Source organism: Epinephelus moara, chromosome 6 (genome assembly GCF_006386435.1).
Source record: "Epinephelus moara isolate mb chromosome 6, YSFRI_EMoa_1.0, whole genome shotgun sequence".
In the NCBI taxonomy this organism is placed as follows: Eukaryota; Metazoa; Chordata; class Actinopteri; order Perciformes; family Serranidae; genus Epinephelus; species Epinephelus moara.
This window is the reverse complement of record NC_065511.1, coordinates 22,487,015-22,503,029: the sequence shown is the minus strand read 5'-3', so window position 1 is coordinate 22,503,029 and position 16,015 is coordinate 22,487,015. Positions and strand designations below refer to the sequence as shown.

Here is a 16,015-nt window from a genome sequence, read left to right as displayed (position 1 = left end):
TGTCTCTCCTCTGCCTGCGGATAAACACCATACTCCATAATCTCACAAGACCTTCACACTGAGCTGAAATGAAACGAGTGCTCATAATTTTGGAGAAAAACATAAATGAATAGTCTCATACTGCGTTTTTGCTGTTGGTTATGATGTGTTGTGTTTCGCCACAGGCGGGGCTCAGCACCTGCTCTTATACACACGGCGGAGCTCAGGTGAGTGGAGGAGAAAAGGAGAACGGAGAGTTGGAAATGGCTGCACTCTGCCTTTCTCTGCATTCTTTTGTGTCATGGTTTGGTAACGTGTCTCTGAAAAACAAAAACTCTTTGACCCTAATTGTCAGATGGGTTAGTGAGCTTATAGGCGAGTCTTTACTCAAATTGTCAGTTCTATACTCTTTACAGCTGCAGTGTAAGGCCAGCTCTGGTCTTCAGGACTGTTCCCATCCCCTACATGGTGAATTCAAGCTTCTTTGCTCTGGCCTTCTGTTTGTGGCCCCTGAGTGCAGAACAAAGTGATAGATACTTTTCTACTTGCAGTTATTGCACTGTTGAACAAAGCTATCACAAGATAATGCACTTGGCTATTAAGCTTTGGAGTGAGGGGCTGAGTGTATGTGTAGCGGCACTTTATCATGACATTCAGAGGTGTTCTCATACTTTGTTTTGATAGGGAGAGATAATTAGGATCAGATTCTCTGTATATCTCATTATAGTCGATCCCTATCAGTTAAAAAAATGCCTTCATCGGCCCTGATCCTGATCCTGATCTTTGAGATCGGATCGGGACATCCCTCTTTCCATCCTTGTCAAAAAGTAGGGGGTGTGACATGATTGCTCTCTCTCCAATCCTGTAAGTTGATCATTTAACATGCAGGTTATCTGTCAACTCGGCACTGCAACATCATCAAGATACAATGAGATCTGACAAATCTGGACAGTTTATTTTTGCAAGTTCTTACCAGCTCTGCAAAACTATATCCTGATTCAGAAAAAGTGTCCCTTTTATTTTTCATGTCATGTACATTTGAACAGAGCAGAATTTATATGTCCACTGTGTAGGATTTAAAATTAAATGTAATATTCATAACCATGTTTTCATTAGTGTGTAATCACCTGAAGCCAAGAATCGTTGTGTTTTCGTTACCTCAGAATGAGTTGTTTATATCTACATACAGAATGGCTCCTCTTCTATAGAGTGCACCATGTTGTTTCTACAGTACCAGAATGGACAAACCAGACACTTGCTCTAAAGAGGGCCATTTGTGTTTTCACGTTGGCCACCGTAACTCTCCTACACCCTTGGAAAAGTTTCAGCTGGTTGCAGCCTTACTGCTAGATGCCACTAAATTTAACATACGTTTAAGACCTTTAAGATGATATACCTAAATGTGTGTCTTAAAGACTGTAGTATTTTCAGTAAAACAAGGTTGGAACATATGTTTACTGTTGAACTTTGATCCACTCAAGTTGCAGACTGTTGTTAAGAAAGCAGAATGGTATTATTTTTTTTCCCAGTAGATAATTAGGTGCTGGATTTTCAGCCAGTTCTCTTAAGTGTTTCTATATAGGTTGTGTTTTGTGATGCACAACACCATTTAAAGTCAATTTATATTTTACTAATTTTGTAGTCCCATCCTCTGCTGTTAAGCTGTGGCTTGTACACTGGTGAACAAGGTGAATGGCAAGCAGTCTCCAATACAAGACTATCTAGCAGCACCGTCATGGCGAGTGCGGGATTGTAAAGGTTGAATATATATTTATTAAATGTTGTTTATCCTGTCACAATAAAATCAGTGTGAAAGATGTCATTTTGTACAACTATGTACAATTATAATGACAAATGAGAACAAGAGGTGAAATATTTTCTCACAAAAGTTTTAATCCTCAGACAGGCAGCAATATTCATAATAATTAACTGTTATCGCCACTCTCACACTGCTGCTATTAAAAGGCTGCCAAAACAAAAGTGGTCACATTCCATTAGTCTCAAAGTTTAACGCCTCACTGCACCTGAAAAATAGAGACCTAAAAAGGCAGTGTACATTTTTAAATTGGATGCCTCAAGAGTTTTAATTTGTGTCCCTCATTTTGCTGTTACTGTTACTGCTTCACTCTGTGACAGCAAAAATCACATCCTTCAGAATGTTTAAAAAAAAAAACAAAAAAAAAAAAACAGCAACACATATACTGTTTTGTACATTTTTTAGTCATTTATCATCTGAGTTTGTAGTTGTTTATATCTCAAATGTAGTTGGTTCAAGCATATATAAGTATGCATGCATCAGTAAGTACACTACACGCTTTCTTTCTGATATCTTTTGATATTTTGTACTGTAACTGAGCACATGCTGTGGTCGTGATCTTAGATGGTCACAGCAACAATGTTCAGTATTGATAGTTACTCATTAAATGTATACAATGCAGGAATTGTTGGCTACTGTTTGTGAACAGTATTGCCAGTGAAAGTGAGAGCCACCCTCAGCTTTGTCTGCTTGGCATTTCATCTCACTGTATTTGCGTTTTTTCGTCGCTTTATCTGCAATTTTATTATAATTTTTTTTTTTTTACCTTTTACTCTTTTACTTATCCAGAAAGTCTCTTGAGATGGAAAGATAACCGGCACCCGGTCGCTACCTTTTCCTGACCTCACCTGCCACTGTGCTTAGGAGCCAAGTGAACACAGCAAAACAAGAAGAAAACCCAGGCAAAGGGCAGTCAGTGCAGGTAAATACACCTCCAGACACTTCAAGTGGACCATATGTGATGATAGAGATGGATTACTTTTGTGTGAGTCTATACATTGTTTTTTTAGGAAGTACTGCATAGTATACCTTTCAATTACCAGCTGCAACAACGTCAAGATGGCTGGTCTTGTTTTCAACTTGTGATTCTTGTAATCCAGGTGACGGGTGGGGGGCGGGGGGGGCAATATTCGCTTTAAATTGCAGATCGCTGTATCACGGCTGGTGTGATCCCATTGCAAGATGGGCTGTAGTGTTTGCTTCTATAACTGATTGTTAACAGTTTATCTGGGATGAGTCAGATGTTTGAGAAAGAGCTTCAGGTAGACAAACTGACAGAGAATAATCCCTCTGAATTTACCCTGACTCCTCTTCAGCTCTCACTCAGACAGTAAACCTTTGTCCTCTGAGTTTAAGTGAGCCTGCTATTAACTGCTGAAAACTAAGGTATATGACTTAGCAGACTTCTTTCATGTTTTTGGGGAAATGCCATTGTCCAATTCATCTAAAAGTTTTTGCCAAAATCAGGAAATTATACACAAAGGTTAACAGTTAATTGTGAAGTACAGTTCCCTGATATTTCTTTACTCGCTGCCAGAGAAGTGACATAACTCTGGCTTCCTTTTTGTAATAAAAAGAAGATGGATACGACGACTCTGTCAGATGGATGTTTATACAATGTAGTGATTTTAGTGAGAAAAAACTCAGAAGTTACAGGCACATCATTTTTTTCTTGGCGTCTCACAAAACAAGGGCTTATCATCAGCCCTTACAAATAAAATACAATCTTACAATCACTCTCAGCCTGGAGATTAAATCAGTTCCCTCTGTTGCCTGATACCGTTTTCCTTATTTGATTTACTTTTCCCGAGGTGCATTCAGTGAGCCAAAGTAAAGTCAGTTCAGTGTTCTGTGCTCTCTTGTTTGATAGAGAACCTGCACACAATGCTCTCAGCTGAAACTAGCTTAAACAAACAGTGTCGGGAAAAGCAAACAGTCAGAGAAAATCAGTGGAAAACACTTCAGGGAAAAGTCATTTGCTTCTATGGTGTGATTTAACACAACTAAACTGGAAAATAATAAATGTCACATAAGTTGCTAAGTAACATTTTAAACAACGTGGGCCTATAGTAGTTTAGTAGCTGTCTGTCAAATGTTATTAGATATTTAATCTTCCTATTTAATAGTGAACAGATCAGATAGTTTATTACAGTTCATATTTATTCATATCACAGGCAACACATCTCCATTTGTGTAACATTTCAGTGGCAGAAGGCACTGCGTACTGTACATGGCACCACTCTAAACAATGAGTTTCCATTTGGCGGTGAAAACATCATAACAAACACAACCATTACATTGCATACCTTTTATGAAATGATCTGCTTTGTACATATCTAAGACATTTCAGTATAAAAAAATAGCAAATACACTAATATTTAAGACAACAGTTTATGACACTTGTAGCATCTTTACGGTTTGTTTACTGGCATCAGGAAACTCTCACTTTGGTAGAACATTCTCATTTCAGCACACACACTCTGATAAAAATGTATGTACTGCGACCCTTCAGATTAATAGTAACAGTGTTCACATAGATATTTATTATAGACTACTTACATTATATTACAGATTACGAAGATATTATACATAATAGAGATATTCAATACACTTTTCTTTCTTCACAATGGCTATTCTGATTCCAGAGCTTGCGTATCAACTGATACCAAGTACCAATCTGATACTATTGTGTTAAAAACAAATTAACAGTTGTATTTTACTGACCCTGTATGGATGTGAAATGATTGCTATCATTATTGTTTGACATAGCTCAGGTTCAAAGACATGCAGAGAATGAATGTAATAGAACTTACCTTATTATCTAGTTTGACACTTTGCTAATGGCAAACATTACACTGTTCTAAAACTGTAGTTGCCATATGGCTGCACAGCGCAACTTCCTGTGTAGGCTACTATTTCAAATGCTACCGCTATTTAAACTGCTGTTTTATCCAGGTGCAAAATTACTTCAATATTTATCAATAAATTACATGGTATCAGACTAGTGCATAGATTTGTGTACTTGCGGATACCCGATCCAGCATTTTAGGCATTATCAGAGTATTTCTGATTCTGGTATCGGTGTTGGAACAACTCCAAAACATATTACAAAAAACTGAATCGAAGTTTGACAGGCTACACAAAGGTGACGGTTATCCTAATAATGTGGATCCTTATTCAAAAAAAAGAACCCAAACACTTAATACAGTCAGTGATTTAAGGAATGTAGTGGAAGAAATCAAATTAGATGCATAAATAATAATTTAGCCTGCTCTTCAGATGATGCACATTTGCAAAAAACAGTAAATGGAATAGGTAATATCAGCATGCTATTACAAGGCAAAGGAATAAAACAAGTGTTGAAACACCGGTTAAGATTACTGATACCCAGAACAGCTGATGTCATTGGGGAGCTGCTGACCTCATACGCATTTGACTGAAAATGATCTACCAATAGGAACTTAAACGTTAAAGGTCCAGTGTGTAGGCTTTAGGGGCATCTATTTGTATAGCTATGTTTTCAATGGTGTACAATCACCTGAAACTAAGGATTTTTGTGTTTTTGTTACCTTAAAATCCGCTGTTTATATCTACACACAGAGCGGGTCCTCTTCCATGGAGTCCACCATGTTGTTTCTACAATAGCCCAGAACAGACAAACCAAACACTGACTCTAGATAGGACTATTTGCATTTTCGTGCAGGCCACCGTAGTTCTCTCACTCATTTCTGCAACCGTACCACTAGATGCCACTAAATCCTACACACTGGACCTTTTAAGGCTTCATCACATTCACATTTGCACAGAGAAGTGACAAACTTCACTTCATTTCCGTCTCTTTGAGACATAAAGTGACATTCCTTCACAGCTCAAAAATTGTAAAAACATATTTTACATTCACCAAGTGAGATCTAAACATTTAGTGCAAGTACCTGATTGAACTTCAATAAAGTAGCTTCTAATGCTTTGTGTAAAAATGAGTGGGCAAAACTATACAAAAAAACAAGAGCAAAGTAACATCAAAAACAATATCAAAACCTTATTGTGGTCTAACAAAGCTTCTCTGTCTCAGTTTGTCAAGTGCATGGACGTTGGTGTCGTCACTAGAGTGCGCTTGCGTAAAGTTTAGGAGTTTGGGAACGCAGAGGCTCGAAAGATGTCGAGACAGTTTGCTGTGATGAGGGCACCAGTCAGCTGCCTCCACTGTCTGGTGGCAGGGTGTTTCATTTTGTCCAGGACCAGGTGCAGATCCTGGATCATGTCCCTGTAGCTGTCTCCGTACCGCAGACTCCAGGAGTACAGGAAGTCATAGGCGGGCTTCCACATCGACTGAAACAGAACAGGAATCAATTTAAAATAAAATGTTAATCATATTCACTGCAGAAATTCCACATGATTAGTGTTATATTTGCGATATCCACTGCGTAATGTGTCAGTGTGTTCCGTTAAGCTGACCTGTGAACTGACTTCTCCGCTCTTCCCTCGGTGCGGTGCCTCATAGCCCGCTATCTGAGCACTGGAGAGTTTTCCCATCTTCTCAGCGAGCTCCCGCCATCGCACTCCCAGCTCCACAGCCGTGGACAAAATGACAGTGTTCTGAATCAGCTGGGCCACGAGATTCACAGAGTCCATCTTCAACAGACCCTGTGGTGATAAACAGATACACTGTCATAAAAGCATGGAGCGTACAGACTGTGAAATTGTTATAGTTGGCATTTCTGTTACTTTGGGAATTTGCTGTGTTGTCACAAGATTTATTTTTCTTGTATGTAGAGCACACCAAGATTTAAATGTTCAAGAAAAATATTGTTTAAATATTTCCTTTACATAAAAGTCTGTCAAGTCAATATCTGTTGCCAGGTGAGGCAACACAGCTGTGATTGAGCATACGGACCACTGATGAAAGTATTGCAATATTTATATATGCAGTATTATGATGTTGAGGGTGACATTCTCTTCAAAAATGTTGTATTAAGTTATTGCTTATGCAAACTGTACATTTTCCAGTGTGCTGCAGCTTCACATTAAAAGCATTTAATTGGCAAAATACAAGTTCACAGGAGATACAATGTTTTTTTTAGTCAGTATAGAGCTTACCACTATTGTTAATTAAAAATATATCTACAAAACAAGACGATGGCCATTTTCAACATTTTTTTGGCAGTGGATCGATTGAAATATTGCAGGGAGTGATGGAACAAGGAGCAGCCAGAACAAGCTTTTAAAGAGACAGGCTGCACACCTCCAGCTTAGCGAGGTAACCAATGTGACTCAACAATTAATTGCAATATTATTGAAACTGCAATATGGCCAAGTGCAATATCCAAATCACTTGAATGGCAACTTCTGATAAAGGGTAAAATGTGTCACAACATGCCATTATAAATGAAGCATTGAAGTGCTACAGAGATGCTCTGGCCTTCATATCACATAACAGATTCAAGGGAACATGCTTGTTAGGTACAGCCCCCAGCAAAAATCACATTGTCATCATCATATTTTTTGCAGTAAAAATGAAATGCAAAAAGTACCATTCACTCAAAACTCAACTTGAAACTCATATCACTGTAACAATATCTGTCAAAATAATCACAATATAATTGTTTCTGCATAACCTGTCGCTCTCGAAACCAACTCCTTTCACTGTGCCCTGCTGTCTGCAGACTATTGTGCACATCGTAAAATCAGATCACAGTATCTCACAGAATGATGGGAAAAGGCTAATTATTGACTTCTGTATTAAAACAACAGTAGTTTGTTTTGCTGCCCTCTGTGACCTGAAGTAGTAAACTGCATTTGCTGTTACCACCAGTAACTAAGGGTGTCATCAAATTACCCAGGACTGACATCATCATGATAGCCACTTTAAATATATAGTTTTCCTCCACTTACCACCAGGAGCTCATGCAGAAACTTCTTCCTGCTCTTCTCAGTGTGACAATCCTCCTTCAGCCTCTCCAGTATGCAGGCCACTTTATCAGCCTCGCTTTCAGCGTGCCTCCTCATGATGGCGTCCAGTGACAGTTTGCTGTACCCTAAAGCATCAGCAAAACCTCTCCAGCTGGTTATGTGTTCAGTGACCAGCGTCTGGATGGCAGAGTACATGTAAGTAAGCTTCTTGAAGGGCAGTGTCATGTTGTCCAAGAGGACCTCTGTGGTGATGTGAATGCCGGTGAAGTCAATCACTTGGTCTCTGGTTATGAGCTTGACGTTCTTGCAGTGAACCAAACCAGTCCTGCCTCGGAGGAATGCGATGTACCACTCCTTTACTTTGGAGTTACCTACTGACCTGACGGTCTCTCTGGACAGGAGAGCCACCGTGTCTCCCTTGAAATACTCCAGAAGGTAGTCAACACGTGGCTGACGCAGGACTGACTTTAGGGCTACACCGTACCACTGTAGGCTCACAGTTTTGCCTGTGAATTTGGGGAGATCTGGAAGACTTTCCTCAGGGATAGTTGAGCTTTTTGTCATTTCAATCCGCTTTTCTATCTGCCTGTGCACTCGCTTTTCTGATCTGATGGGTGCCGCGGGAGGGGAAGGCACCTGGAAATGTGCAAGGGTTGCAGCGTTTTCTTCCTTAACATGTAGATCCAATTTAAAAGGAGTCATTTCTGTATTACTAGCACAAGATATCGCAACTGGCAGTTGCAAAACTGTCCCTATTTTGAGCTGACTTTGTCTCACTTCTTTCAGTTCGTCCTCGGGTTTGATTTTAAACATCGAGCCAGTGAGGTTAATCCCGACATGCAGGTTGTGCAGTTTGTCTGGTTTAAACCCATGTTTGCCCCAAAGCTGCAGCACAAGTGGAGGCAGGTTTTTGTTTCCTGTCACTGAAAATGGAAGCTTTGGCGGAACGTCCTCATGACAGCAAACCACCACTGCGACCTTGAATGATGGATGGATGTACTTGGGGCCATAAACTGCTACTGTGATTTTGCGGTCGAGATGATCCCACACTGATGTAGCGGGAGGCTGGATTGCAGAGGCCTCTGCGACTGCAATCACATAAAAATGTGTCCTCAGGTCCTGCAGCTTCATCTGCATCATATTCTTATAAATGTAACAATCATTCACTTTAACATAAGGTCCCTCTCTTTTGTTGGACACCAGCCCAAACACTTTGGTCATCACCTGACTCACTGGGTCGCTCTTCACCTCTCCAGCTAGTTTCACCTCCAGAGAGATGCACTCCTTTATGTTGATGTTGCTGAGGACCACCTCGAGAAGCGGACTCATGGTTGTCACATAGTTGTTATTGAGTCCAGGAGGAGGGTCAAGCATTGCTTTCAGCGTTACTTCCTGGACTTCTCCAGGAGGAACATGGCCCTCTGGGATATGGATGCTAATTTCTGATTCTGGCAGCTGTACTGAGCCTCCAGCATGGCCGATCTTACAGATGACCTGAGAGTCAGTGGCCTGCGTCTGAGCCCACCCTGGACTCTGGCTCATCAGATTTAAGTCCAGACATGAGCGTGTTAGCTGCCTGTGGCTCAGCCAGGCCATCTTGTAGGCCTCCCTGTCATTCTTTAGCCACTCAAAATCCGGGATCAGCACTGGCCCAGGTGGTTTGAAGCTGTTCTCCCGCTTTGGCACCTTTCTCTCCAGATCATCCAGGATGTCTGAAGCACTCCTCCATCTCCCAGATCTGTTGCTGGCTTTGTGTTTGTTTTCCAAAAATTTTCCCACATTGCCTTCATCTGATGATGTACTAATGGCATCATCGTTATTTGTGTCCAAGTCTTTTTCATTGTCTGGCTTCACATTTGATGTGTTGGAAATGTGTTTGTCTGTGCTGCTGTGTACAATGTCATCTAGAAAAGGATTTGATCCAGACAGTTTGTTCCAAAACGGATTTTTTGACTGAGATGTGCGTGCTACTTCTGGTTGTAAAAGTGGCCACTCAGAGTTCTGCGCCCCATACCCACCTGTGAAAATATTAAGAGTTTGGTTAGGACGTTGTCAGAAGGTTGTCAGATTTAGAGCACAGGCTGCCTCTGCTTCAGAGTGAGAATTTTACCATTCACGTTGGGACTGTTTGAGACGTTGTCGTCCAGATCAATCAGTGTCCCCTCAGATTTACTCCGCATGAGACTCCCAACACGGCGGAAGGACCTTGCTCTTCCTGCTGCCATATTTTCATCTGTAAACATAAAAACTAAATTTTTTCAGTTTCTAAATTTACTTGCAGCTTTTAATACCAAAACAACTTTAACAACATCTCCTTAAAAAATACCCAATATACTGAAAAAATATTACATCCCATTCTTATTAAAGGGACAGTTCACTTTAAAATTAGAAATGTAAATTTTTCCTCTTATCTGTTGTGCTATTTATGAATCTAGATTGTTTTGGTGTTGAGTGCCGAGTGCAGGAGATATCTTCCCTCTCTCAAGTATAATGTTACTACGTGGCACTCGGATTGTGAAGCTTAAAGCATCAAAAAAAATTACCGCAAAACTAACAGCAATGTCTATTTCCAGAAGTCATGATCTGGTTACTCAAGATAATCCACAGACCTTGTTGTGAGCAGCTTCATGCTAAAGTAGTTCAATTGTATTGGAGAGAAGGCAGACATCTCCATGGTCAGTATCGCCAACTCTTGGCAACTCACACCATAACAGTTTAAATTGATAAACAGCACTACAGGCAAGAGGGAAAATATGTATTTTTGATTTTGGGGTGGGCTGTCCCTTTTAATATAACTCACCTAGGAAACAATTAGTCGATTTACTGATTAGCTGGTCAACAGAAAATGAATCAGCAACAATATTAATAGTGCATAATTAAAGTCACAAACCATTATTAAAGCAAATAATTTTACAGCTTGCCACAGCTTCTCTAATATGAATATTTGCTGTATTTCCTCTAACCTACAGTGAAACAATTTGAATGTTGTTTAGATGAAGCAAGCAGTTTGAACATGGTTTATTGTGTTTATATGTGTTATTGTAATATGCATACTGTATATATTTTTCATTCCTTTTTGACTACATTTTACAACTTAATTCAAGAAATCAACAGGCAGATATATCGATTATATCCAAGCAATTGTTAGCCACAGCCCTAACCATTAGCAGACATATATTTTGAAATGCTATGACACATGACAGCCACCAGCTCCTACACAATAAAAGACATAAAGTTATTGTTCTGTCTCAACTGTGTTTCCTTCAGCACAGAGCCTCAGGCTTTCTGCAGTCTGTCACAGAAACTGTTCCAAAGTGTGGAATAAAGCCTGAACTCTCAGTCTGTCACTTGTTTGCGTAAAAGGACACTACCCATTCACGACTTGTCACAGTGAGTCAGTCATTAATAATGTGGTTTCTTACACCAGTGCACAAAAACAGGTTGGTCTTGTCAAGCCTATGACACAGTAGTCAGCTCTCTCAGCGCTTCTTCCTATCATCACAGTGCAGGGCCACTGTACTACTGTCAGTACAAATGTATATTCTGAGCATTACTTACTGTGATGCCTGTCATACAGTGACTCAGTATCTCTAAACTAATCTGACTGTAGCCTAGTCTTTTGCATGTCTCATGTTTTTTTTTGTTTATTAATTCATATGCAAATATTCTCAAACAAATGTGGCACTCATTAATAATCCACAGTAAGACACTCAGTAGCACAGATTCACACTTCCAGCTTCACTAACCACAGCTGCAACAGCCAACACTGCCAAGTATCAGTGTCAGCGCCTCAACAGGTGTGTATACACTCCGTGGTTACACATTAATACACCTAACCTACACAGGCCACTTCCTGTACTGAAAACGCGACAAGAAAAACCATCTATTATTATGGAAAAGAAAACAAAAGTTTGATCTCACCGTCGGCATGAGATGACTGTAGTTTTGCTTCGGAGCGCTGGCAGGAAAAAGAGGCCAACCCACTATCACTTACTGTGTGGTCTGGGGCGTATCTCTGATGTTCACCTCCTCACGTTACAGCTCTTTACTGTGTTTGCTCTCGGGCACGGAGCATTTTGGGACTGGAAGTTTAAAATAATCCAGGAGCCACGGCGGAGGAGTGGCCTGTCTGGGGGCGGGTGACTACAATACCCGCAATGCACCTCTGTGTTTACGCACGAGACTTGCAACACCTGAAACCGAGCGATACCCGTAGTTTCGACAGGAGTCTGAGTTCAGTGATAAGCATGTTAACAAGGGAGGTGGAGGTGACTAACAAGACCAGGAGACACTACAAACATGGTTAATCACCCAGTTAGTATTTAAACTAAATATATTATTAGTCTGGTTATATATATTTACACTAATACAGCTTGTCTAGTCCACACAGCATTGAGAATTTGGCAGCAAAGGCACGTGTTTACATGCCATTACTGTATATTTATAAGGCATAAACATAACAAAATAAGCATTATAACAGTGTTTCCTTTTCTTGCATGGTCACTCATGTAATACCTATTTTGTAACAGCGATATTTAGGATTTATTGATTTTACTGTCTCATTATCACTGCTGTTTTGAGTGACTCAAAGCCAAAATGACCTTTGAGGTTAATCTCATCAAGGACACAAGGTCATGTTATCTCAATGAACAGGTTACACACATGTGAATACCTCAATAGATCACTAATTTACACTGTTATGTAGTATTCTTTATAGAAATACTACAGCAAGGAACCATTATTTCAGCTGCGTATAGCTTTGCAGCTGCGTGCCAAAGTGTATGAAAAGTAATAACTCCAGATACCCCCTTTTGGAGCAGCTTACTGTTTGTGTTTCAGCTGTTATCTCAGTTGATGAATATCCATGCTGAAGTTTAGATGCTGTATCAGAGCTGTTGTGGTCTTTGGATGCAGGCCCTGGCATCCACAGGCAGTTAGTACCAAAGGAATGCAACTAAGCACTCTTGAGCAGATTATGATTTTTTCATAGCAAATATGGCTGCAGCAGCCTGGACTTTAGCATGACTCATTAAAATCCCCCGACTAGAGAAGTTCAAGTGTTTAGTAAAGTATATGATTGAGGACTGGATGTTGAAACGTGTTTATTTTTGTAAAACGTCTCACTGTTTTACACCATTTGTTATGACTGTAAGCTGTGCATGCATGATGTTGGTGTTAACTGTTTGATTATGAAACAAAACAGATGCAATCTACATACCTCCCACATTCCTCACAGTCAAATAATTTCATTATCAGCACTGAGTCAGATAATCCAGTATCTGGTATCTGAAACCGAGGACAGATGTGTGTGCAAATTATGCGCCCTTGTGGCTGCTTTGAGAACATGCATGGGATTAGGCTGGTGGTATGCCCTGCTTTTCTTTGTATTTATTTCGTATTTTCCCATGATTAATGTTATCTCTGTATCCATAGCCTGCTATAGTTTTCCCCCCTCTGTGCCCCAGACTTTCATTGTTCTCCCGAAACTATTAAAAAGCACATGAATGTGGCTGTTTACTCACAAGTTAATGTTTGCTAAACGCTAGGCCACAGTGCCCAGGAAATTACTGAACCTTGTTGAACAGTGGATGTCAGAATGTACTGAAAAACAGACTTAGTTGGTTTTCTTTTTCCTTTTTTTCATGCAGTCATTGACAAGAAAACAAGAATAACTCCAGACTTTTAGAGAAAATGTTTTGATTTGTCACATTGTCATCAGTAACACCTGCTCTTTATTGACTATGACAGATAGTCACCAGTGTTAAGATGTGTATTTTGAGGTGCAGTTATTAAAGAAAATGTTGTGTCAGCTGTACATATTTTTCTGCCCTCTGGTTCATTGGTAGGCCTATGCTTCAAAATAAGAGTAAGTAAGTAGTAAGTATTGACAGTATCCTATCAACAGCCATTCCTTTAAGCTGAAGAACAATGGCTCATTGTTAAATTATTAAAATCAATAAACTTGATAATGTACATAATTCAAATATCAGTAATATAATAATTTTAATTTTATATACTTTATTAATCCCCTGAGGGGAAATTCAATTTTTCACTCTGTTGTCAATTACACACAGGTCCGAACACACACATGCACAAACTGGACCTATACATGCACTAAGTGGAGAGATGTCAGAGTGGGCTGCCCATGACAGGCGCTCCGAGCGGTTGGGGGGTTCGGTGCCTTGCTCAGGGGCACCTCGGCAGTGCCCAGGAGGTGAACTGGCACCTCTCCAGCTACCAGTCCACGCTCCATATTTTGGTCCGGACGGGGACTTGAACAGGCGACCCTCCGGTTCCCAACCCAAGTCCCTATGGACTGAGCTACTGCCGCGTATTAGTGTATTACTTTTAATATTAAGAAGCAGATTATTATATGATTGATTACAACAACAAAAACACAGTATACCTTTAACAACACTAACTTAAATGGCACTTCCTGTCTGGCAATATTGCATTTACACCTTAAGGAATTTTATTTTATTTTAGCTTATTTATTTGATTATTTATTTTTTGCCGGAAGTTCATTTTTGTGTGAGTACATCTAACGTTTTTCTTTCAGCAGCAAATTAGATTTGATGATCATTTTGTGTATTTGTTCGAAAAAGAACGATTCAGTTTCAAATTCACATTGAGGTGAAATTTTGTATTTCACAGCTGTGGAACTTTCTCTATCATTTCCAACTCAGGAAAGATTTCGACAAACTCTGCTAATCTCAGGTTTTTTTGCATAGAGACAGATTTATAGATTCGAATGATTCAAATGTGAGTGATTTTCACAATTCACCAGAGTTGATGATTGACATGAAAGAAAATAACAACCTGCCGTGCAAACCCATGTTTACCCAGTGGACAATGAAATGCATCGTCCTCAAGTTAAAGAAAGGGACAAACAAAAAAATTAAGGCTCAAATTTAAAAATGGTGAGACTTACATGTTTGTGCCACTTGGTGGAGCCATTTCTCTACCGTTCATTAAGTCAGACTTCTCAGTGTTTTTCATTTTAAATCCAGAAAGCAGATATCTATTTGTTTTAGATATTCACCGCTCCAACACGTAAGGAACGTTTTGCTAAAACTAAAGCACAAACAGTAATGTGGCTATGGTTATTTTAAAACGCCTAAACAAAGCAGTGTAAAACTTGGTATACACTGTCTCTATCAGCTGATGATACAAAGACAACATGTAGGCCTATAAAAAGGTGTCCATGCCTGCATAGAGTCTGCTTTCTTATCATGCAGCATTAACGTTACAGTGTAATCCTGCCATATGTGATTAAGGCTGCAGCTAAGGATTATTTTGATTTTTGTTTCATCTGTTGATTATTTTTCAACCTATAACACTATAAGACTATGAAAAATGTCCATCACAGTTTTCCATAGTCCAAGTTGATACCTTCAAATGTCTTTTTTTGTCCAAAAACCCAGAGATATTCAGTTTATTGTAATGTATGATCACGAAAAGCAGCAAATCCTCATATTTGATAAGCTGAACCCCTCAAGTGTTTGTAATTTTTGCTGGACAACCAACTATCAAAATTGTTGATGACAATTTTCTGTTGCAGCTACAGATCTTCCAGTGTATATTGCAGTATAGTGGTCTCTATCAGTGTCACAGAGACAGGAAAGCTTTGGTAAACATGCTCGTATCACCTTCACCAAGATGGCTCAGGGCTTATACCTGCTGCGGGATCCTTTATCTCGAGTGTCACTTTGCTGTCATCATCTTATTGGGATGGTTTTCATAGAGAATCATGGCTGCATTTAATATGATGATGTATTTTAATCTCATGGTTATAAGTGTCAGCAGTATTTTGAGGTGATATCACAGAGACAATACATGTTTTTGTCTCTGTTTTATTGACGCTGGTGTTCCCTCAGACGTTTGTTTTCAGGTAGAGAAGTCGTTCATTTTGATCCTGTGGTGAACTGTGTTTATTCAATAGACACTGATGTGATGAAGTCATTATATCAGACTCTGGAAAACCATCAGTTTCCCCCAGTGAGGCTCAGTCTGCAGGTATTCCACTCACAGATCAGACAGGTGAAACACCACCTGTGACGTAAATGAATCTAAATTGCCGAAAGCATTGTATAAGGGCACCGCTGTCAGTGTTGTAGCAATTACTGTTAATTATTTTGACTAACCTCTTAGCCTCGTCAAATTGCCTTTCCCTGGAGATTGGTTGGTTTGATGACAATGACAGTGCGGTTGGTGGTTTTAACCACAAAATTGGCCAGAGATGCATCATCGGTGAGAGGTGTCACCACAACACTGTGGTTTGCTGGTAGAGCTTGAAAACCCAATATATCT

The 16,015-nt window shown here is 39.7% G+C and overlaps 1 protein-coding gene across 2 annotated transcripts; it reads right to left on the bottom strand.

Annotated features, from left to right (window-relative positions):
* Positions 1-3,589: 3,589 nt before the first annotated feature.
* On the bottom strand, positions 3,590-11,668 carry macc1 (MET transcriptional regulator MACC1). 2 transcript variants are annotated; one of them, XM_050046409.1, is made up of 5 exons: positions 11,627-11,668; positions 9,816-9,938; positions 7,688-9,723; positions 6,251-6,439; positions 3,590-6,124 (listed from the first exon to the last, which is right to left on the bottom strand). In XM_050046409.1, exons 2-5 carry the CDS (start codon positions 9,928-9,930, stop codon positions 5,921-5,923), a joined length of 2,544 nt encoding a protein of 847 aa, XP_049902366.1. In that variant the 5' UTR covers positions 9,931-9,938; positions 11,627-11,668; the 3' UTR covers positions 3,590-5,920. The 2 variants fall into 2 exon arrangements, with proteins under 2 accessions (XP_049902366.1, XP_049902365.1); XM_050046408.1 differs by lacking the exon at positions 11,627-11,668 and having other exon boundaries at positions 9,816-9,948.
* Positions 11,669-16,015: the final 4,347 nt, after the last annotated feature.

Coding starts and splice junctions, on each gene's coding strand:
- macc1 (XM_050046408.1), bottom strand. CDS start 9,948: ATGTTTACAGATGAAAATATGGCAGCAGGAAGAGCAAGGTCCTTCCGC. Junction 9,724..9,815: donor AAACAGTCCCAACGTGAATG/GTAAAATTCTCA, acceptor ATATTTTCACAG/GTGGGTATGGGGCGCAGAAC. Junction 6,125..6,250: donor GCGGAGAAGTCAGTTCACAG/GTCAGCTTAACG, acceptor GTTCTGTTTCAG/TCGATGTGGAAGCCCGCCTA.